The 22,969-nt window shown below is 43.6% G+C and overlaps 1 protein-coding gene across 1 annotated transcript in view; it reads left to right on the top strand.

Annotated features, from left to right (window-relative positions):
- Window positions 1–11,671, top strand: part of ASB8 (ankyrin repeat and SOCS box containing 8) — a 29,224-nt gene extending 17,553 nt beyond the window's left edge. The window contains exons 2-4 of the mRNA XM_082262081.1: window positions 3,390–3,505; window positions 9,740–9,844; window positions 11,014–11,671. Of these exons, the coding sequence (XP_082118207.1) occupies window positions 3,390–3,505; window positions 9,740–9,844; window positions 11,014–11,646 (854 nt within the window). The 3' untranslated portion in view covers window positions 11,647–11,671. The remainder of the gene's footprint in view (window positions 1–3,389; window positions 3,506–9,739; window positions 9,845–11,013) is intronic.
- Window positions 11,672–22,969: the final 11,298 nt, after the last annotated feature.

A 22,969-nucleotide genomic window follows, 5' to 3' on the forward strand; every position in this document is an offset into this window, starting at 1 on the left:
TGTCAGACAGCATGACGGCAGTGGCTTATGTGTCGAAGCAGGGGGGCACAAGGAGCAGGAGTCTCTCGGATCTGGCCATGCAGCTACTTACCTGGGCAGAATAAAATGTGGCTTCTCTAACAGCAATTCACTTGAAAGGATCCCAAAATCTCCTGGCAGATCCCCTAAGCAGAAAGAAGATAGTAGAAGCAGAGTGGAGCTTCCTGATGGCTGCAGAAGTCTGGGGCCATCCTCGGTCAATCTATTTGCGAACCAACAAAACGGGAAAGCGTCAATATAATTTTCTCTTCACAGAGAGGATCTGGTCTGGGGTCTAGACTCCCTTGCTCATCCAGGAGACTTCCCATTTTGCTTATCCCCCCCCCCTTCCAGCTGATACCTCTGGTCCTCAGGAAATTCAAGGAAGAATCCACAGATTTGATCTTGATCACTCCCTTTTGGCCGAAAAGGGCCTTGGTTTGCGACACTTCCCTGAACCATCCGGAGTTGGATCATCTAAAATTGACTGCTTGGTTTCTGAGGAAGACCTCTTAAGGGCCAGGGGTCTTTCAGAGAAACCTATTACCACCCTTCTTTCTAGTAGAAAAAAGTGACGAGGGCATCTACATGAAGGTGTGGAAGAAATATAATTCCTGGTGGTCTTTCAAGGGACTTCAAGTTAAAACTATAATTTCAGTTTTGGAATTCCTCCATTCGGCTCATAGAATTAGTGATATTCAGGCCTTGTTGGTCGTAGATCCTTTTTTAGTTATATTTCCCGACCGGGTAATTCTAAGAACGGATCTGGCTTTTCTTCCTTAGATTTCTACGTCTTTTTCATCCTACTCAGGAAATAGTACTGCATACTTTTTTTTTTTTCGGCTCCAGCTAATGCTAAGGTTTTTTTTTTTTGCCTCTAAATGCCCCTGCATGTTAGCCTATGTGCCCTTTTGAACATCTAGGCTTTTAGAGGAGTTTAGTGGTGCGTCCAGGAGCAGCAGAGTTTGGGCAGGAAAAATGTCTTGACACTTCTAAATGTATATTAAAATGCACCTTAACGCTAGGCATGTTTACGCTTGACCAATAATTAATTTCATTGGTCAGAACAAATTGATGTTCTGACCAATATAATGTACGTCCAAACGTTTGAGGATGCATCATCTTTGCCTAGGCAGGGAACGAGAAACTGGGAGAGACTACCACCAAAAAAGATATTCTCTTCCCCAGAAAAATAAAATAGATTTTGTAACAGGCTGGGGGGGTAGAAAGTGAATGATGCCGAGTGTAATTTTCACTTAAAGGTTTGCTTTAAAGGGAACCCTCTACTTACAGATGAGGTTATATAGGGTATGAAGCGTTTACCAAGGCCAGCCACTCTGATAACATCGGATAAACCAAATGTTTATTTTTAATGCCCCACAAATTTAAAGCGTAGAAGAGGATAAAAAAAAAAAGTAGGGCTTACTGCAAACTTTTTAGAACTGTGAAAAATGTAGGTTTGACACCTAAATGTTGAGGTTGAGTCTGGAGCTGAGAAGACCCCTGAGGTCCAGCTGTGATTACGGAGTCGAGGTAAACATGTAATTAGGGGCAGCAAAGGTACATCTGGAAATGGGGAAAAAACAGGTAGCTTGCTTTTACAAAAATGTATATTCGCATATACACCGTGCAGTGGCTGAAACTGGATTAAAAAATTAAACCATCAGTATAATGAGCGCTCAACTTCACTTTGCAAGGCAAATGCAACATGCAAAGCTCAAGTTATTTGCTGATTGCAGAACTATAGGTCTGACACAGCGGATGGCATTGTAATCCTTGGCATGGAGACCACTGCTTCCCTATAGGGATCAAAGATCCACTCTTGATAGCATGATGGCTGGGGACCACTTTTTCTACTTGGGCTGTGATTGCTTTCTTAGAAAAATGAAAGTGTTACCAAACCCTGCATTCACTATATCTGGTATCCCATAGTTCACAGAACATGAAAAATCAATTTTCTTAGTAAATACAAATTTCTAAATACCTTTTCTCATCAGCAGTTAGAGCTGGTGTCTGGTTAAAGCTTGTAGGAGTTTTCATTCTACTCTGACTGTCCTATGAGGCTGCAGGACCCCTGACCCTGTCTGGACAGTGCTGATTGGCTCTGTGCTGATCACATGCACTCTCCCAAAAAATAAAAAAAAACCTTTATAGCAATGCACACCAAACTGAGCATGTGCAGAGTGCCCCCAAGGCTCTGTTCTATCAGCAGATGGAATGGGGTTGGTAAAAGGAGCGGATCAAAGAAGACAGGATCAAACAGCATTTTTACACAATGCAAAGGATTAACCACTTAGGCTCCACAGTGAGTATACCAAGCATGCTTTACTGTAACACTTTAACTGTCAGCCTTTGTACACCTTTTGGTTTGTTGAAGGTGATCTGCATTTTGGCTTTAAGTTTTAGTTTGGCTATAAAAACTCCTGGTATATAGATTACTCCCAATAATCCGATATCTAGGAGTATGGGCTCATGTTGACCGCTGTTTTCCTGCATTTGATGTGCGTTTGGAATAGCATTTTGTGACTTGAGTTTGAACAGTACACGTAGCAGTTCAGATGCTGCATTTGACCGGTTTTGCATTGTTCTGCGTTTCTTTGGATGCCGCATCCCGCATGTTCTATATAGGCGCATGTGAACAGCAGGCAAAGCAGATCAATCGCAGCCTTTTCTTATCCAACACTGTTTGCTGTTCAATGATACATGCATTTGTGCTTGAATAACAAATGCTGCACTCGACAACGCCAATTGACTGGAGCCCCTATGTGCCGATTAGTGCGATCACAGAGATCGCATGTAATTCGGAGCGCACTGCTCCTAAAATTACATGCGATCTCTGTGCAGTGCAAATTCAGCCATACACTTTGTATGGCTGAATTCACACCGCAATCGCACTAAAAGGCGCACAGGAACCTTTTTTTGGTCTGCAGCAGAATCGGATCGCATGGTGGTTCACACTAGTGCGATCCGATTTTGTGCGAACTTACAGATCTCACTGCGATATGCGATATTATCTGGGGGTGTCGTTAACTTTTAATTCACACTGCCATATGCGGTACGCTGGGGGTGTCAACTGCCAGGGGTGCGGATGCGATGCGGGAACACGCTGTATATTCGCAGCGTTCCCGCATCGCACAAATGTGAACCTGCACTAAAGGAGATAATTATGGGGGTTTGCTGGTCACTATCATTATGGTATATGAACAGCCAAAAATGTAAGTGTTTTGACATTCTAAATTTTTAGGTATTGAGAGGCTAAGGTGGTTATTGGATAAATTAAACATTAAATTGTAATTCTTAGTTATTGGTTAAATCAGTGTGTAAAAATCCCATTTCATTTGTATATATTTTTCCTTTCTTTTATATTTCAGGTATTAGAAAAATGATAGCGGTGCATAGAAAATACTCTCTCTCGGAGAGGTTAATCCGTACCATCTCCTCCGTGCGGTCGTTGCCTGGCGACACTGTGGAATCTCTGATCCGCAAGGTGAGTAGAAAGAGAGACTTGTTCAAGTAACCTGCTATTATGGTCATCCACTATAAAATGCTAGCTGCCTGGCTGTCTCTGAAACCAGCATTCCCTGGCTTTCCTGAGCAAGCATTCTAGAAGTAAAGTTGGAATACCTGGTCCGCATCATTCTCTTCAATCTCAAGCATTGCGTACTCATAAACTTGATTTTTAAAGCATCACAAATAATTAAAAAAAAAAAAAAAAAACAGGGGCCCATGACAAAGTCCACAAGTGACCAGCATCACCAGTGACGTGTGAAGTTTGTATTAAAGTGACTTTTGCTGGGGTTCTCCTCCCCCAGCAGCTGCTGTTACTTTTAAAATTGGCGCGGGTGTACAGAGCTCCACCCACACAACCACAGGCATCTGTAAACAAATAAACTACAAGTCCCATCTGCCACTGTAGACCGCAGATGTTCTTGTAGTTCTCAGTAGAACATAAGTGCAATAATCAGCACACTTTATAGTCTATTGACACTTGCTGCAGCTTTCCACCTGAAAGCCTGTAGAGGTACGGGCAGAGAGCTGGAGGAATGGTTTGCAGGAGGCTGACATTGCATTTGCAATCCTCTGATCACAGGTGCAATGCTTTGTAAGTTTCTGTGCAAAAAATAAAAAATGCATATTTTTTTCCCCATGTGCATTTGTTATCCTTTTTTTATTTTCTTAAAGCGGAACTTTACCCATAGCGAGAAACATACATTCCACATTAATAATTAGGCTACCAAAATGAGTGTGTGCTATAAATTGCCTCCAGCATTGTTCCTGTTTCTTCTTACTGGAGGCTGCCATTTTGCTGAAGCCCAGAGCCGATGAGCAGCTGTAAAATTTTCGGCTGTCAGCAGATCGGCCTCTAGTGGCTCTGATGTTTGGCACCGTACCGAAAATGGAGAGCAGCTGAGCATGTGCAGAGCGGGGTGAGACAGTGTAATACTGGATTTTAAACAGTATAGACACTTTTTTTTTTTTTTTTAAATCAGGTAAATGTTTATTAAAATGATCATATAACAAATCCCAAAACAGTAGTGTCTCATAAAACAATTGCATCTGCATTGTCTCGCAAGTTCTATGGGATTTTATATTTATACTGGCATATAGTGTGATATTAACATTCATGTGCTCTTATAACTGGCGCCAGCCCAGCAGGTAGTTTCTTATCAATATACCATCATCACCAGGACATATTCAAAATCAATGTAAGTCATACTCTGATCGGGTCGCCTAAGACTCTTGGTATACCAGTTCCGGAGGGCTAAGGCCAGGGGCGTCTAACCATAGCTTCCATATCTTTTTAAATTTACCGGGGCTGCCTCGGCATTTGCAGATGTGGTTTTCCATAAGTAAGGCCTGACCCACCGCAGCTATCCAAGACTTATGTGTAGGGGGGGTGGGCGATTTCCACTGTACTAGCAACAGCCTTCGGGCCTGGAACAAGGCTCTTCCTATCGCTATCCTAGGATGTTCGTCTGTGATTGTCTTCCAGGACATTTAAAAGGCAGCATTTGGGATCTAAAGGAATTCTAACCCCAAATACTGTGTTCAGTGTGTCATCGACACTTTCCCAGTAAATGTACAGTTTGGGACAGCGCCACCGCATATGAAGTAACTCGCTGTGGTCCCTTATAGACACTTATTTTTAATGTTTTACATAGCTATACCTGCAAAAGGGGCCAGCCTGAAGTCATCTAGCAGGATTTAATTTTCTGATGAATGTTCCACTTTAACCGCCTCTTGCCAGCCATGTGGACAAATGATGGCGGAGCAGGGCAGCTCTTGTTCTGGGATGGCGTGACCCCAATCTCAGCAAAGAGCCGCGGCTCTTTACCCATGCGATCGGCTTTTTCCAATCACTGCCAATCACTTGTAAACAAGGAGATGTCGTTTAGTGGTTCTTCTCGCCTCACACTGACAGAGCGTGAAGGAAGGAGAGCCGATCAGCGGCATCTCCTCACAGGGGAGACGTGTAAAGGTAATCAGGGCACTGATCATCAGTGCCCTGATTACAATGCAGCCCCTACAGTGCCCATCAGTGACACCAGTCTGTTCCCATCAGTGAGGCCAATCAGTGCTGCCTTTCAGTGCCGCCCATCGGCGCCACCTATCATTTCTCAAAAGAGCTGCATATTAGTGCCACCCCCATCAGTGCAGCCCATCAGCGCACATCCGTGAAGGAGAAAAATTACTTATTTACAAAGTCTTCTGACAGAAATTAAAACTTTTTTTTTTTCTTCAAAATGTATGGTCGTCGTCTTCTTCTTTTTTTTTTTTTTTTTTTTTTTTAATCAAAAAATTAAAAACAGAGGGGTGATTAAATACTACCAAACGAAAGCTCTATTTGTGTGAAGAAAATAACTAAAAGAAATTTTTTGGGTACAGTTTTGCATGACCGCGCAATTGTCGTTCAGCGCTGAAAGCTGAAAATTGGCCTGGGCAGGAAGGGGGTGAAAGTGTCCTGTATTGAAGTGGTTAAAGGTGAGCCTAGCCTTTTAAATATTCACTTTGCCCATGTATCCGTTCTCTGCAGTCCTGAGGCACAACCGCTGGCTGAAGGGTTTTTTTTTTTTTAAACCCCCCCCCCCCAGCGCTTGCTGATCCCCCAAACTTTACATCACCAGTGTCTTCCACTGATTGAACAGGAAATTGACGCTCCCAGAAGTGTTGGATACGGCATGATCATCATTAAACCTTTTTCTTTCCGCTGTAGAGATTAGTGGCATGAGCAGCGGGAGAGGTGATTTTCATTGCAGGGGGCATTTACTGTACAGTTTTAGTGATGGGGCTAATTTAGAAATGCATACATTCTGTGCATGTCACACAGCTTTTGTCAATAAACGCTTTGCAAGGAGAAGTTTTCCTACCTCTACCAGTGTAATAACCTGTCTGAGATAAGAAGGAAAGATTAGTTCTGATTTAGACCGCATTCACATTGATCCGACTTGGACCGAACTTGTCAGCCTGATAAGTCGCGGTCCGTCACGCTCCCATTGTGTAGTACCGGACCCGTTCTAATAGGAGCGACACAAGTCGCTCCAACTTAGAAAAAGGGTCCTGTACTACTTCAGGGCGACCTGGAGGCGAATTGCATAGACATTCATTTTACTAAATCTGAGTGACCTAGTGTGAATCGGCACGATTGGCGCATGTAGCAGGACAGGGTGGAGACCAGAGGAGTTTCAGCAAGATGTGATCCTACAGATTCATGCTAGGTCTACACCATTCAGGAACACATTGCATTTAAAAGTGGTTGATGGTGAAGATTTAGAAGGAACCTTCTTGGTGAGCACTGCTTAAATTGGAAGATATATTTTTAACAGTGACTAATTGTTGCAAGAGGCTATTAAACTATATAGAGTTTGCGAAGGTGGGCATTGGGGGAAAGCCTTGCAGAGGTTAAAAAGCAATCCTGTGCTACCTTGCTGTAGCGGTGACCAGTTATTTCAGTGAGTTTGTTGGATGGAGATGTGGCCTTTAGTACACCAATGACTTTCAATGCATCACCATCGCACCATCCAGTGGAAAGTGTACCTGTAATCTCTCTCCTGTATGTGGCTCCATCTTTTGTTTTTCTCTATAACAAAACAGCAAGGCCTTGGATGTAAGATGGTGTTCAGAAGATGTAGGTCAAGTTGCAGTACAGTTCTGCTGCAGGCCAGTTTGGAAATGTTGTTTGGTTTTTACTGTACATGCAAAATGCATGGAAGATCGCTTTGTGCTCATGTTTAAAAAATAATGGCGTTCTTTCTTTTGCAGTATTCTCTATCAGTTTCATGTGCTGTGGCAGAATTCCCAGTGTGAGAGTTGCACAGCTGCTATATTGCCAGAAGTTTGTAGTCCCCTGACCATCACACCTATTAAAGCCTGTTGGAGAACCCATACGAAAAACATGGAATCAAATGTGACATTGAATAAAATTATATATTAATATATAATGGCCGTGCTCTCCAATAAATTATAATGCACATAAATAAACCCTTAATTGTGTTAAACTTATACCAATAAAGTTAATGATGGTGAATGATTAAATTACCAGTGCATGAATAATCAAACTATCTCCAAGTCACCATAAAACTGTATACATATAAAGTGAACAATAGTTAGGCCACAATAAGTGGTTTCTAGCAAATCAGATAAAAAATGATATGTAAATAAAAAATATGCAGTGATACACCAATGCAATATCGAAATAGTGCAAAAATTTGCAAAATAACTGTGCAAATTATCTGTGCAGATTATAGTCCCAACAGCAATGTTTAATGGGCCAAAAACAGTCCAATAAGCACCCTCCAAAAATTGGAATATCAGAGGGATCCTGATCTGAACTTCTTACGATAAAGACCCCTCCACCATATACACCGACCACCCGGTGAGTCAAACCTCTTACTAGAGATGGTAGACCCTCAAGTTATAGGGGGACAGTGAGAGCCTTTGTAGGACAGGATTAAGGTGGATCCACTGAATGCCTCCAGCCAGGGATAAACTGTCCTCTTTAGAGTCTTTGTATCAGGATGCTGGGCTCGTATGCATCACACAAACAGAGAAAGACTCCATGGTGAAGTATGTCAGATTAAAGCAATTTATTAAGAGAATAACACTTACAGTGTAGTAGAATCAGATAGACGGTAGTGACAAACAGCCGAAGTCTCAAGGAACGCCGCTTCCGCGTTCCGGCACTTGCGTTCCGCCCGGAAATGACGTAGAACGTAACGTAATGTGATCAGACGTCCCGACGCGTTTCGTCAGTGAGCAGCTGACGTTCTCAAGGGTCATATGATCACATTCGCGTCATGGAGATTTATATACAGGACGGTCTCACTGGACAACCAATCCGCCTCAATTAATTTGCATTAGTCCGCCTACAAAAAGCGGCGCCATCTTTTAGGTTATAAACGATACCAATAGATAGCCGATTCACCCAGATGTATTGCACAAATGTGACATTGTGCACCCCCTTTGTGGCTGTAACAGCATTTATTCTTCTGGGAAAGATTTCCACAAGGTTTTGGCGTGTGTCTGTGGGAATTTGTGCCCATTTAGCCTAAAGAGCATTTGTAAGGTCATGTACTGATGTTGGATGAGAAGACCTGGCCCGTAATCGGCATTCCAGTTCCTCTCGGAGGGGGGGTTGAGATTCGGGCTGTGTGCAGACTACTTGAGCTCTGCACACTAAACCACATCTTTATAGAGCTTGCTTTGTTCACCTTTACCTGACAACCAATCATCCTTTCTGCTTGGTGACATCATAGACCAGTTGAACCACGTATTTTCTTTATGTTCCAATTGTCTTGCCTAGAGCGTGTCCTCTTTTTTTTGCTTTAGAGCAGTGGTCTCCAAACTGAGGCCCAGGGGTGTAGTGCGGCCCTATTACTTGCCTTTATCTGGCCCTTGGGACACTCTTCCTTCCACTGACAAATACAATGGGCCAATTATTTCTGCACTGACACCACCAGTGGGGCACAATTCCTCCCACTGACTCAGACAATGGGGCACTATTCCTCCCTTTGACTCAGACAATGGGGCACTATTCCTCCCTTTGACTCAAGACAATGGGGCACTATTCCTCCCACTGACTCAGACAATGGGGCACTAATCCTCCCACTGACTCAGACAATGGGTCACTATTCTTCCCACTGACTCAGACAATGGGCCACTATTCCTCCTACTGACTCAGACAATGGGCCACTATTCCTCCTACTGACTCAGACAATGGGCCACTATTCCTCCTACTGACTCAGACAATGGGCCACTATTTATCCCACTGACGCCAATGATGGGGCACTATTTATCCCACTGACGCCAATGATGGGGCACTATTCCTCCCACTGACGCCAATGATGGGGCACTAATAATTCCTCTAATACCAAAGATGAGACCTTGCTTCCTCTTACTGGCCATGGTCCCCCCCCCCCAAAGTCTGAAGCACAGTAAACTGGCCCTTTTGTTTAGAAAGATTAGAGACCCCTGCTTTAGAGTAAATGCTGGTGGAAACCATACTGTTGCATATCGGAGTTGGCACTTTCCTCTTACCACTGGAGTGAATAACATTTATAGTAACCTTTACCAAGTTTAATTGATAAGTAGACAAAAATTGTAAGTGGAGATCTTTGTTAATTTTTAGCAATACCTGTATGGGTACTGCAGCTAGTGGTATCTTCTTAAGAACTGACTCTCGAGGTGCTAAACAGTGATATCTTGTGTCTTTCTCTTTTCGCAGGGAGCAGATGTGAACATTCCCCATGACACGCTGTTGCCACTGCATAGCGCCTGTATGGTGTGTGACGCGGATTGCGTAGAGCTGCTTTTGGAGAATGGAGCCAATGTCAGTGCAACCAATCATTTTCTCTGTTTAAAACGGTTATACTAATGATGTTCCATCAGCTGCATATGGCTATCATAGTATCTACTGCCTTGTTGCTGTAGTTTTTGAAGTGCTACAACTAGCTGCACACTACAGATCCAAGGGAGTACACATCACTAAAGTACGTTTGCATAGCCAAACTGTGATTCCAAATCCCAGTTATCAGTTCATAATTCTATGTCTTTGATATTCTGTTTCAATATTTTTATTGAAGATTTCCATAAAAAAGGTTAAAGACCATAAAAGGCACAAATATGTTGATCAGTTACAGAACCAGGTAATAGTCTGCAACACAGGCAGAATGTGTTACATACAGACAAATCAGAACAATGGTAGCATGTAGTTGCAAGCTTACATAGGCCATAACATAGAGAAAGAGTAACACTAACATCGAATATAATGTAGAAAAATAGAGTATAAATTGCAGCCATTCTCTAGTTGAGGGGAAAAAATCTCAAGCAGAAATTAGCACGTACCCACTAAGGCGCAAAAAAGTAACCTACCAGAAAACCACCAGCTGAGTGGGTGGTTGATATCTCGTACTAGGCATTTAGAGATGGCAGCAGAAAGGAGAAAAGAGAGAAAAAGTCTGTAGCTTAGGGAAAGAAAGAAGGGGGCGGCCCACCCAGCCGTCTTCCCCAGCGGCCATCCACCACAACTACCCTCACAAAGGAAATTTGAGATAGTCGCTTTTTGTTAATTACAGTACGTGTCTCTATTGCCCCCTCATTGTCAGAAAGATAGGAAATCTCTCCAATAGGGACATGGACAGCAACAAAAATTATAGGGGAAAGGACACATTATTATTTGTCAAGTTTTTATTGCTGTCTTTGTCTTCTGGTCCTGGTGACCCCATTCCGCCCGCTTCAAGTTTGGAGTTTGACTTTAAGCATTATGAATTGCTTGAATCATAATTGTGATACAGATTGCAGCAATCGGCTGTTTTTCTAAACTTCTGATACTATTCATGACTGTAATGAAACCTTAATGAAGAGCATTTGTTTTTTGTCCCTTCCCTTTTTTCTGGCCATTTTGTAAAATATGTTTAAAGATTAGTGAGCCAATATCCATAAAGGTAATTTGTTGTAGGAGAGTGTGCATTGTCATATCTGAGCTATCCTTTCTTATAGGTAAATGCCAAAGATGGTTACCAGCGCACTGCACTCCACTATGCAGCAGAGAAGGATGAAACGTGTGTGGAGATCCTGCTGGAGTATGGCGCCCACCCCAATGCATTGGATGGCAATCAGGACACACCCTTACACTGGGCAGCCTTCAAAAACATGGACAGCTGCGTTCTGGTGCTTTTGGAGGGAGGAGCTAAGGTGAACGCCATAGACTATAATCAGGACACACCTCTGAGCTGGGCCGTCATGAAAGGCAATCTGGAGAGCGTTCGGTTGCTCTTAGATTATGGAGCATTGCCTGATACCACCAACCTCAAAGGAATGTACCCTGCCGGGAGGCTCGCAGCTCTGATGGGCAGAGGTTTGGGAGGCGAGAGGGAGGAGCAATGTCTGGAACTGTTGCACAGAGCTTGTGGAAATCTACGGATGAGAAGGGAAGGAGGTGTGCCCCCTGAGGTCGCACGACATGCTGAACTGTGCCAACGCCTTCTCAAGCTGTGTTCAGAACCTGGCTCTTTGAAAGCTCTGGCGAGGAGAGTGGTTAGGCATAGTCTCGGAGAACGCCTTCTCGCAAATGTAGTGACTGAGCTACCTGTTCCTAAATCTATTCAGAACTATCTTCTGCTTATAGAGTAAATAAAGAGAACCAGTCATGACTGAGTATATACACACACATCCGTATTCATCTTAAAGCGGAGTTCCAGGCACACAAGTCATTTTTTACTAAACATACCCCCGGGACAGTCAGGGCTAGCACATTCCACAATGGCTAGCCTCTGATCTGACCCGGTTCGCACTTACCTTTTAGAAGAAATACTTATAAAATTTCTTCCACAGCGTTTCCACAGGTCCTCTTCTGTGTCTTCTTCCGCGTCTTCTTGTCCCAGAATGCGCCTGCACCGGCCCCTCTCGTCACTTCCGGTGCGGCGCCGCATTCCTCCACAGCTTCTGGGCATGCCCAGAAGCTGTTTAGCAGGGGAATGCGGCGTCGCCCGGAAATGACGAGCGGGGCCGGTGCCGTCGCATTGATTCCTGGGAGCTATGACGTTCAGCTCCCAGGAATCATAGCGAGACAGGAAGTGACGGGGTGAGCCGCGGCTCCGAGGGAGGAAGTACTCTGAGGTGAGTATCTTCGATCTTCAATTACAAGGTAAGTAAACAAAAAAAAAATAACTATCCAATTCCTTTTCAGGTGAGGTCTACCTAGTGGAGGGGCACAAAAAAAAAAATATTGTTTTTGTGCCCGGAACTCCGCTTTAAGTTATAGTTCTACAGGCTTGCTTATGAAAGATGTGTATTTGCCCTCTTAGGCTTTCTCTGGTATGCCCACTACCTGGATGTCTCCCGTTAAGGAGTCTGAGTTCTACTGTGCATACAGAAGAAGACACTCAGCTGGTCAGGGCACCTGAACTACTGTAGGTAAGTATGCAGCTGTGGAGGGGAGGATGGTTTAGATCAGCTTAGTGAGGGGTGGCAAATTAACAGAAAAATTATTTGAAAGATTCCTTACCCTTTATTTTCACCTTCCTCATCCTCCCCAATGAATTTCACCAAAATTGGGAAATTGTCTGATTTCCCGCAGATACCTTTCTCATATGTCTTATCAAAACCTAGTTACTCTGCAAATTAGCTCTGGCTGGGAGAAAGATGAGTAACCATGGAATACAGAATCAACATTGATACCCATTGTATCCCTCTCATTCCCCTCAAAGCCTCACCCAGAGCTTTATCCTTCTTACTGTATGCTAGCAAAATTGTTTCAGTGCGGCAAAAAAAAAAAAAAAAGAAAGCCCAAACTGCCCAAACTCTGGAAGAGGGTCAGGAAGTCTTCTCCACTTCTTGGTGAAATGCCCCAAGCTAATCTGGTATTGGAGGGAGGTTGTGTATGGAATGCATAATGTGTTATAGGTAAATATTGCTCTTGATCGAAAAATTTGCCTGTACGGGACACTAAATAATAAGCAACAATACCAGCTGGATACCTTTTTAAACTGATTGTTACAAATAGTTTTTTTTAAAAATAAAAACAGGTTATATTTACCTGCTCTGTACAATGGTATTGCACAGAGCAGCCCCGAACCGCCTCTTCTGGGGCCCACCCCTGGTGCTCTCGGCTCCCTCCTCCCTTTTGAGTGCCCCCATGGCAGTCCTGCTCCCTCTGCACTGGATTTGATTGACAGTTGGCCCTGGCTCCTGCTGCTGCCTCCACAGTTGGCCCTGGCTCCTGCTGCTGCCTCCATGTCCTGTGAGCAAGAGAGAAGTACTGCTGTTTTCAAACACCGTACTGAAATTTAAAATGGGGCTCAGGTAAGTATTTAGTGGGTGCTGGGGGGTAAATGTTAAGAGTTTGTATGTTAAATAATCCAATTTTTTTTAATGAGAAATTACTTGATGCAAAAATGGGGAGATTTTGCCAAAATCTTCCAATTTTTCACCTACTTGCGTCTCCCGGCTGCTAAGCTTCTATACCAGTATTAGGCTAGGTTCACATTTGTACAGCTCTGCGAGCAAAATTTTGCAGGTGCTCAACAGCCCATTCCTTTGATCCTGAACATGCAGGGAAAAGGTCCCTGCACCTTTTCTGAAAACGCAGTCTGCACAGAAACCATAAGTGCAGTGTGGTTTCCAGTATGGGCAAACTGCACTGCAGTTTTCAGGGCATTATAGGTGCCCATTAGGATTAATGGCACCCCCCCCCCCATGCAGTGCCTAAACTGAAGCACATCTTTGTCTGCGGGTGGTTGCTGGTGCAGGAACATGTGTGGTTCCACAGCGGCAACCAACCCACACAAGTATGAACCTAGCCTAAGCTAACAGGGCATTGTAGCTGTTTACTCTCCTAACTATGGAATCATGTTATTTAATACTATTTTACATGCTTAGGAGCTGCTTTGAGGTCAGATAGCAGGGCAGCTACTCCCAGGTTTCAGGTGACCCCTGACAACTCAATATGAATTGTTAGACCAATTTACGGGAAACAAGGGAAAAAAAAAAATCTACATTTTTTATAAATAAGCCTACATGGTCAAAATTTAAGACCGGTTCTTTAATAATCCCTGTCATGACTGGTTGCTTTCAAAGGGTTAGGCCACCCACAACTGTAATTTATAAACAGATGGTGGTGCATTGCCACATTTGGCTATTTCTATATCTGGGGAACTGCGTCTGGGAGATGTCCTCTCCAGGTCTTTTTGCCTGTGTCATTCCTCTTTGTAGACTTTTTCTTCCTTCTGTATCAGCAAACTTCCAACTTTGCATGCCTCAACATAGAACCTAGGAAACTCCAGCCTGGAAAGTGAGATCTACTTGTTGTTTTGTTAGAAGGTGGAAAGATCGGAGACCACAAAATATATAAGCAGCTGATAGACCAGCCTTTCTCAACCTTTTCAACACAGAGGAACCCTTGAAATAAATTTCCGGTCTCGGGGAACCCCTGCTAAAAATTAAAAATCTACAACTCATGATACATTAGTGTGACAGTCAGTGGGAAGAATGCTGCTTACTCTTGTCATCATTGGGAAGAACTAACCCCTTACAGATAGCTAAAAGGAACTTATCTGAGATTCAGAAATTGCTCAAGGAACCCCTAGCAACCTCGGGAGGAACCCTGGTTGAGAAACCCTGTGATAAGCCAATACTGAGAAACACAGGAGCTACCACTCCTAAGTCTGTTCTGAAAATGCTAATTGCTTGCCTGTCATGCTGATATAGTGCCTTCAAAACTTTGAGTTACAGACCTTCAATACATATGCATATTAGGTATTCTGTTTTTCACTCTGCCTTTCCTATTGTCCATACTTGTTCTTAGGGTAGTGACTTTTAACAGTCAGGCAACTAGCATTCTTGGAAAAAGTTTTTAGTAATGGCAGCTTCCCTATTTCTCTTAAATAAGGTTTCCATTAAGTATGGAATTTATCCGGACTAAAATACTTGTATTGGGTGGACGGGTCATTTTACTGTTTTGCTAATGGACAGAACTAATCCGTATATGGACTCTTTTGTACTATATGAAATTTAGACTCAGACTCTTAACAGATTTACAATACTGAAATAAAGTATTGCACAGGTTGTAATGAACCCAGTGGCTTGTCATATCTTGAGGACACAAGTAAGCACATTCTTTGTCTTTACAGAGAAAAGCAACAGCTTTCTAATAAGGATGGCCCAACCATCTGCTGTTTCGTACCTTTCCTTCGTTTTCCTAAGCTCCATGTTGTATTTGGATTTTTTGACAGGGATAAGTACCCCCCCCCCCCCATTTATGACAGCATTGGGTTCCTGGCCATCTAATCAACAAGCAATGGTATTATCATGTGGAAGAAGGTCACATGATTCTCATACCCATGTGTACAGGGTATTTTTCTTTACTCACTTTGGTGCTGACCAAAATAAAGGTGTATATGTGCAGCTGTTGATGCCACCTGGTGAAGGTTCTAAACCTTCCACTTTCTATCAAAAGCAAAGAGGCGTTTCAGTTCTAGTAATCTAGGAAGCTATCACAACTGCTCTCCCTTCTGAAAATGCTAGTAGATGTCTGATTATTATGCTGACCCTCCTGATGTTAATACTTTGAGTTATTGTACTTAAACAAGTATGTTAGTTTAGTAAAGTCGGAACTCCTTAAGAGCCCATTCACACTAGCGCGACTTGTCAGGCGATTTGTCAGCCTGACAAGTCGCTGTATGTCGCGGTCCATTGAGTAGTACAGGACCCGTTCTAATAGGAGCGACACAAGTCGCTCCGACTTAGAAAAAGGGTCCTGTACTACTTTGGGGCGACCTCGGAGCAACTTGCATAGACTTCCATTATGTGAAGTCCCTGCAATTCGCGCCGAAGTCGCAGTGCACGCGACTTCACAGGTCGCCCCCCCGAAGTCGGATCTCCTCAGTGTGAACCGGCTCTAAATGCATCTTTGTTTAAGATTTAAGTTATTGAGGTTGATTTACTAAAAGCAAATAATAGACTGTTCATTTTGCAAGTACAGTTGCATTCTACAAGAGAATTAACCCCAGATTGAGCCTGCGGCGCTGATCGAATGGCAAAAACCCAACGGGGCAGAGGTCAACTGGTAGATTGACTTCTTCACAATCACCCTGCCCATACATGGATCGAAATTTGACTGGTGCCTGCTGAACCACCCGAATTGTTAACCAGTTATGGCTGCCTTAAGTTCTGGGTTCTTGCAAAGTGAAGAATCTATTTGCCTTTAGTTAATCAGTCCTAAAGCCTGAAAGCCTTTGAAGCCAAGAGAGTCAGCATGACAGCTAGGCAACTAGCATTTGCGGGATGAGATGTGTGCCACAGCAGCCCCTCTTAGGAAAGTCAGTGAAGACTCCTTATACAAATTCTCTGCTCAGATTGCCAACCACCTCCACTATATGAGTCTCACTCCTATCACTGTCATGACTGAGAAGACTCTTTTGAGAACCAGAGGCTCACTCGAATACCTTCATTTGTATACAAATGTGTTATTTTTCTGTTTGTATTAACCAGATCTCAAATTAGGATAACTTTGTCCTCAATAAAGATGGAATCCTATGTAATGAAAAATCCAACAAGTGAACTGAAACCTGTCCCTGCGTGTTACTGGAGTGTTGTTTCCAGATGCCTGGATGAGGGGCCCTGAACCTTGCAATCACTGCACAAAAAAGATCCACATTGTTGGCATAGATAAGCGGTCAGCTCCCAGGTAAGTAGCTTGAAGTCAAGAGTGCATGCAGGAGCTAACCAAGTGCCCTGTGTTAAGCCCAGTACGCCTAACTGCCGGGAACTTACCATGGGACTGAAGCCAGAGATCTAGTTAAAGGCGTGGAACGTCCTGCTTAGATCACAGAAATCCCAAAGTTATGAGAAGATTCTGTTAGAGAGAATAGCTACTAAAAGTGATTTCCTACCTGCTGTTTGCTCACTCAGAAAAATTGTTGTTGGGCCTGTGGTAAATTGGCCTTACTGGGTGTGCCATGACTGCTTGATCGAGGTAGCCAGGGATGAAAGTGCCAAAAGCAAGGCAAAGGTCTCTGTCCTACACACCAGGTCATGAGGAAGTTCCTAATGGAATTCTCTTCATGCTCGGGTCCTTCGAATGTGGAGCTTGTTATATCCAATAGACCTTGTGAGCCGACCCAAGCCTCATCCTCTCTCTCCCAACCAACCTGCCCGCCCCCTTTTCATGGGGGGATCACCAAAGTTACAGGCTGTAAAGACTCTTCTTGAACTTCTTCAGAAATATAGTGTGATTCAGGTTCTTGGGATTACCAGACACTAAAAGTCTGTATTTTACCATGAAAATCAGAAAATAAATCTCTGAACATGGTACTAGACATACTGCTTTCTACTGTAGCAGCGTCTGAGTTGGTATAGAATAGTCATTCCCCCCCCCCCCCCCCCTTGGAATAAAGGTTGGGGGCAACAAAAATCTTGGGAGTCTGTTTATAGGTACAAAAATGGCCTAATTTGCTGTGGCGGTTGCCCAAGGATCCTAACACTTTATCGCCCACAATCACGAGAAGTGTTTTAGTCTTCCTCCCACTAATCAAGCATTAGTGATCAAGGAGTCAGAAGGGATAGGGTTTACCCTGAAGGGCTTGCTGAGAAAATGGCAGATATGATATCACATCCTTAAGCCAGCCATACATGGATTGAATTTTGCCAGTTCAGCAGGGACCAGCAAAATTTTGATCAATGTATGGGCAGGGTGCAATGGCATTACAGCCAATAAAATTTACAGTTTTGGGGTTTTTTGTATTTTAAAGTTGCACTTCTGTTTGTCAAAAAGCAATATTTTTGTTTGTTTATGAAACTTGGTTTTATTTATAAAGGCATTATATATCACAATGGCTAAGAGCCGGTTCACACAGGCGCGACCCGACTTTGCCGGGCGACCTGTGAAGTCGCGGGTGCGCAGCTCGCACCGCGACCTCGGAGCGGCATGCACGGACTTCATATCATTGAAGTCAATGCAGGTCGCTCCAGGTCGCCCCAAAGTAGCTCAGGACCCTTTTTCTAAGTCGGAGCGACTTATGTCGCTCCTATTAGAACGGGTCCTGTGCTAATCTATGGCAGGCGACTTGTCATGCGACCAGGTCGCCTGACAAGTCGCCCCAGTGTGAACCGGGTCTAAATCTGTGTCTGTAGTGCATGTTCAAACCTTATATAACCCCTTTTTTTTTACCATCTGTGTCCCATTGTAGAGATTTCTCTCCACTTCCTGTCCCATAGCCAAACAGAAAGTGAAAAGCAATCTCTGCAAATTAAGGGAATTCCTTGGGGACCCCCAGGTCACTGGAAACTATGTTTCCCCTCTTGCTTTTCTGGGGGCAACCCAAATTTGGGGATTTTATTTTACTTTCAATAATAAAGGTAAACAAGAAAAATGGAGGGGGTGAATCTCCTTAATGTGGACACAGTTAGCAATAAAAACTGGCAGGTGCTCTAATCTATTTCCACCATATCCAAAACTAAAAAAAAAGTTTTGCCTTTTAGTTATATTTTATTTCTCCTGTGCACACAGGGGATATGAGTGCACCATTACTTGAATGACATTCTCCTGCAAGTGAACTTCAAGGAATGGAATCTACTGCAAATATATAATCATTTTCACCCTCCAGAGGGCTGATAAATGTGTAGAACACCTAACACCCACATGGCATCTAATTTATTTAGGAGCATTATTTATTACCAGGGATACATCAGTGGTCCTCCCAGGAGAAGATACAGAAAATACAAACCAGGGTTTTTTCATTGTTACAAAGAATATGTATGGCATTCCACTCCCTGAAGTTCCTGGACATTGTCTTTTGTATCCCGATGGTACATTGGACCCATTGTCTTCTGTGTGCCTTTCAGTCAGGCTTCCTAGCCCAGTGAAACAAACATTTGTCCAGATTACTCACATATCCACCTAAAATCTGAACTTTAGCTTTCTACCTTACAGTTTTCACTTTCTACTGCTTGTCTACCCCTATTAGACTGTAAGCTCTCATTTATGAAACGCTTCACAAACTGTTGGCTGTATATAGATACTATATAATAAAAAGAGTATCAAACCTGATCAAGAGCAGCCTATGGTGGTGGACCTGAACAGAGAACCTATCATATTGATTAGGGTCTATACCCTGGGCCATAAATAATATAAATGCCAGCTGCAAGGGCTGGGGAGCCTATTGTCAGGGCCACAAGATTCTGCAGACATGGGATTTCCAGACAGCCATGGTGGTGTCCAACACACTGGAACTAAAAGTAATGTGCAAGCCTCTCGGATCTTTTATCTGGCTGGTCCATGGCAGGGCAGTTCATTTCCAGATGGTGGTCTTGTATATGTCCAGATAAGGGGAACCTACAGCTAGACCCTATTACAGAAGGTGGCGCTGCTCATGAGCTGGGCTAAGGCAAACCCTTTCCCTGTGCAGGCTACCTACATCCCAACCATCCAGAAGTCCGGTCCCATGCCATCTCAAAAGCGTTTCACAGCAACCATTAGCAGCTAAACCGGGCGGTGTTTTGTTCTATCTGCTACAACTGGCTCTTCCTAGGATAGATCTCTTCACCTCCCTGTGAGAATTGCAAGACGAAGAAATATGCTTCAATGCTCAACATTAGAATGTCTATTATACACTGCTCAAAAAAATTAAAGGAACTCTTTCAAACCACATCAGATCTCAATCGGGAAAAAAAGTCTAATGCTGGATATTTATACTAATATGGACTGGGGATGGAAATTAAAATGATCAACCTACAGAGGGATGAATTCAAAGACACCCCGAAAATAAAAGTAAAAAATTATGCAGCGGGCTAGTCCATTTTGCTGAAATTTCATTGCAGCAACTCAAAATGGTACTCAGTAGTTTGTATGGCACCCCTGTGCTTGTATGCATGCCTGACAACATCAGGGCATGCTCCTAATGAGACGACGGATGGTGCCCTGCAGTATTTCCTCCCAGATCTGGACCAGGGCATCATTGAGCTCCTGAATAGACTGAGGTCCAACCTGGCGGCGGCGGATGGACCAAAACATAATGTCCCAGAGGTGTTCTATTGGGTTTAGGTCAGGCGAGCATGGGGGCCATTCAATGGTATCAATTCCTTCATCCTCCAGGAACTGGCTGCATACTCTCACCACATGAGGCCAGGCATCGTGGAGCACCAGAGGGAACCCAGGATCCACTGCACCAGCGTAGGGTCTGACAATGGATCCAAGGATTTCATCCCGATACCCAACAGCAGTCAGGGTGCCATTGTCTAAGAGCCTGTAGAGGTCTGTGCATCTCTCCATGCATACGCCTCCCCAGACCATCACTGACCCACTGCCAAACTGGTCATGCTGAACAATGTTACAGGCAGCATAACTTTCTCCACAGCTTCTCCAGACCCTTTCAGGTCTCAACCTGCTCTCATCTGTGAAAAGAACAGGGCACCAGTGGCGGACCTAACAATTCTGGTGTTCAATGGCAAATGCCAATTGAGCTCCACAGTGCCAGTCAGTGAGCACAGGGCACATTAGAGGACATCGGGCCCTCAGGCCACCCTGATGAAATCTGTTTCTGATTGTTTGTCAGAGACATTCACACCAGTGGCCTGCTGTAGTTCATTTTGTATGACTCTGGCAGTGCTCATTCTGTTCCTCCTTGCACAAAGGAGCAGATACCGGTCCTGCTGATGGATTAAGGACCTTCTACGGCCCTGTCCAGCTCTCCAAGAGTAACTACCTGTCTCCTGCAATCTCCTCCATGCTCTTGAGACTCTACAGGGAGACCCAGCAAACCTTCTGGCAATGGCACGTATTGATGTGCCATCCTGGAGGAGTTGGGCTGCCTGTGCAACTGCTATACTGTCCAGGTATGGACTCATGCTACCAGTAGTGACACTGACCCAAGCCAAATGCAAAGCTAGTGAAAAACAGTCAAATAGATGAGTAGGGGAAAAAAATGTCAGTTGCCTCCACCTGTAAAACCATTCCTGTGCACCTGTTAATTTCATTAACACCAAAGCAGCTGAAACTGATTACTAACCCCCTGTCCTATTTAACTGACCAGATCAATATCCCAGGAGTTTAATTGACTTCATGCTATACTCTGGTTAAAAAGTGTTCCTTTAATTTTTTTGAGCATTGTATTTAGTGGTGCACATTCCCACCTGAGTGTGATGTCACTTAAAGCTCAAGGATTCTTTTGAGAAAGAGTTGCAAATTTCAGCCCAAACAAATGTCAATGGGAATGCCTGAAAAACTAGTATAACGTTTGTTTTTTGCGTGTTTTCTTGTCTAGTAACTAGCTCTACACTGGATATAAAAAATGCCCCTCTCTCCGGGGCCAGATTGGGACCCTAGGGGGCCTGAGGCACTTCAGGTTCTGGGGGTCCCTTATACATCGAGTTCATTTACATTCTCAATGACAGTCATGCATTTTCAAAATTCATGACACAATATCATTCTGAGGTCATGCATGCACACTCACACACGCAGTCATAGGCTACCTTATTTTAGAGTGTTAAGGCTCTATGTGTGGTTCACCTAAAGCAGAGTTCCACCCAAAAGTGGAACTTCCGCTTTAGGTGGTTCTAACCCCCTGACATGCCACATTTGGCATGTCATTTTTTTGGGGTGGGAGCGGGTACCTAGTTTTGACAGGTACCCGCTCCCACTTCCGCTCGGAGCGCCGCGGCGCCCTGAGCGGAAGTTCTCCTCTCCCCCTCCCTCCCTGCAATCTTCTGGGACATGTCAGAGGTCCCAGAAGATTGCCGGCCAATCACGGCACGTAGCGCAACTCGCGCATGCGCAGTGCGTACCCGGCTGTGAAGCCGCAAACTGTCACAGCCGGGTGCCCACACCAGTGATGCCGGCGCCGCAGAGCAGAGAGGGAGAAGAGCGAGGCTTCGGGCGGCCGCATCGCTGGACCGTTGGACAGGTGAGTGTGTGAGGCTGGAACTCCGCTTTAAGCTGTCAAAATTTTTTTTTAAAACTGATACAATATACCAGTCAGGAGTAACAACTTTTACAGATGATGGAAGGCAAAATATTCTTTCCCAAGATACATTTGATAAAAGAAAGTAATTTATTATTATACTATTTATTTTATACTATTTATTTTTTTATTATTTTTTTATAGTTTTATATTATTTTTGTATAAAGGGAGCCCCTTTAATCATGGGAGCCCTGGGCAGTTGACCGTTCTGCCCCTTTGAAAATTCAGCTGATGCTGATATTAAGTCAAATTTAGGTACTCGCACTACTTATCTGTAAAGATAAATTTAAATATTTAAAAAAAAATGCAGTTTAAGAAACCCCCTTCTCTTTTTTAGGATGGTGTTTGCACATAGTAATCCAATAAGGGACCACAATGCAGGGGCCACTTATTATGTTATATTATTGCAGAGTCCAATCTTTTTTGGCTTCAGTTGCCACTCAGCTCTGAGCCTTTATCCCTAATCTGAATCTGGCTTTTCAAGAAAAAAACACGCAGATATCCACACAGACTGGACTGGCGTGGGATGTGAGACAAGTAGTTTTTAACTTTGTACATGTGAAATGTGAAACTGCTATCAATGCAAATCATGTAAGCTTCTCTGTACAACAGCACAAATATAGCTATATTTGAATAATGTTATGTATGTACTGAATTTCATATCTATATTCTAGAGGATTAGCGCATCAGTTATGCCCCTGAAGAAGAAGCTCATGCAGCTTTGAAACGCGTTGGGCCACCGCAACGCTAACCTATACCCGCATTGTGTTTGTATTTATGCTATGTGATTTCGTTTTATTTTGTTTTGCAATTCGTTTCCCTGTACATATGTTTCTACGTGTTTTTATCTGAATGTTCCAATAAATTAATATTTTATACAATTTCATTAAACCTTAGTAGTGCCTTTAAAGTCCCAAACCCTTAGGGGAACCCTTTGTCGTAACTTCAGTAAATTGTGTGTTTTTATATTTCTGCTGCCATCTGTATTTCAACTGTGTATT

Source organism: Pelophylax lessonae (genome assembly GCF_965119305.1).
Source record: "Pelophylax lessonae genome assembly, chromosome: 6".
Classification (NCBI taxonomy): domain Eukaryota; kingdom Metazoa; phylum Chordata; class Amphibia; order Anura; family Ranidae; genus Pelophylax; species Pelophylax lessonae.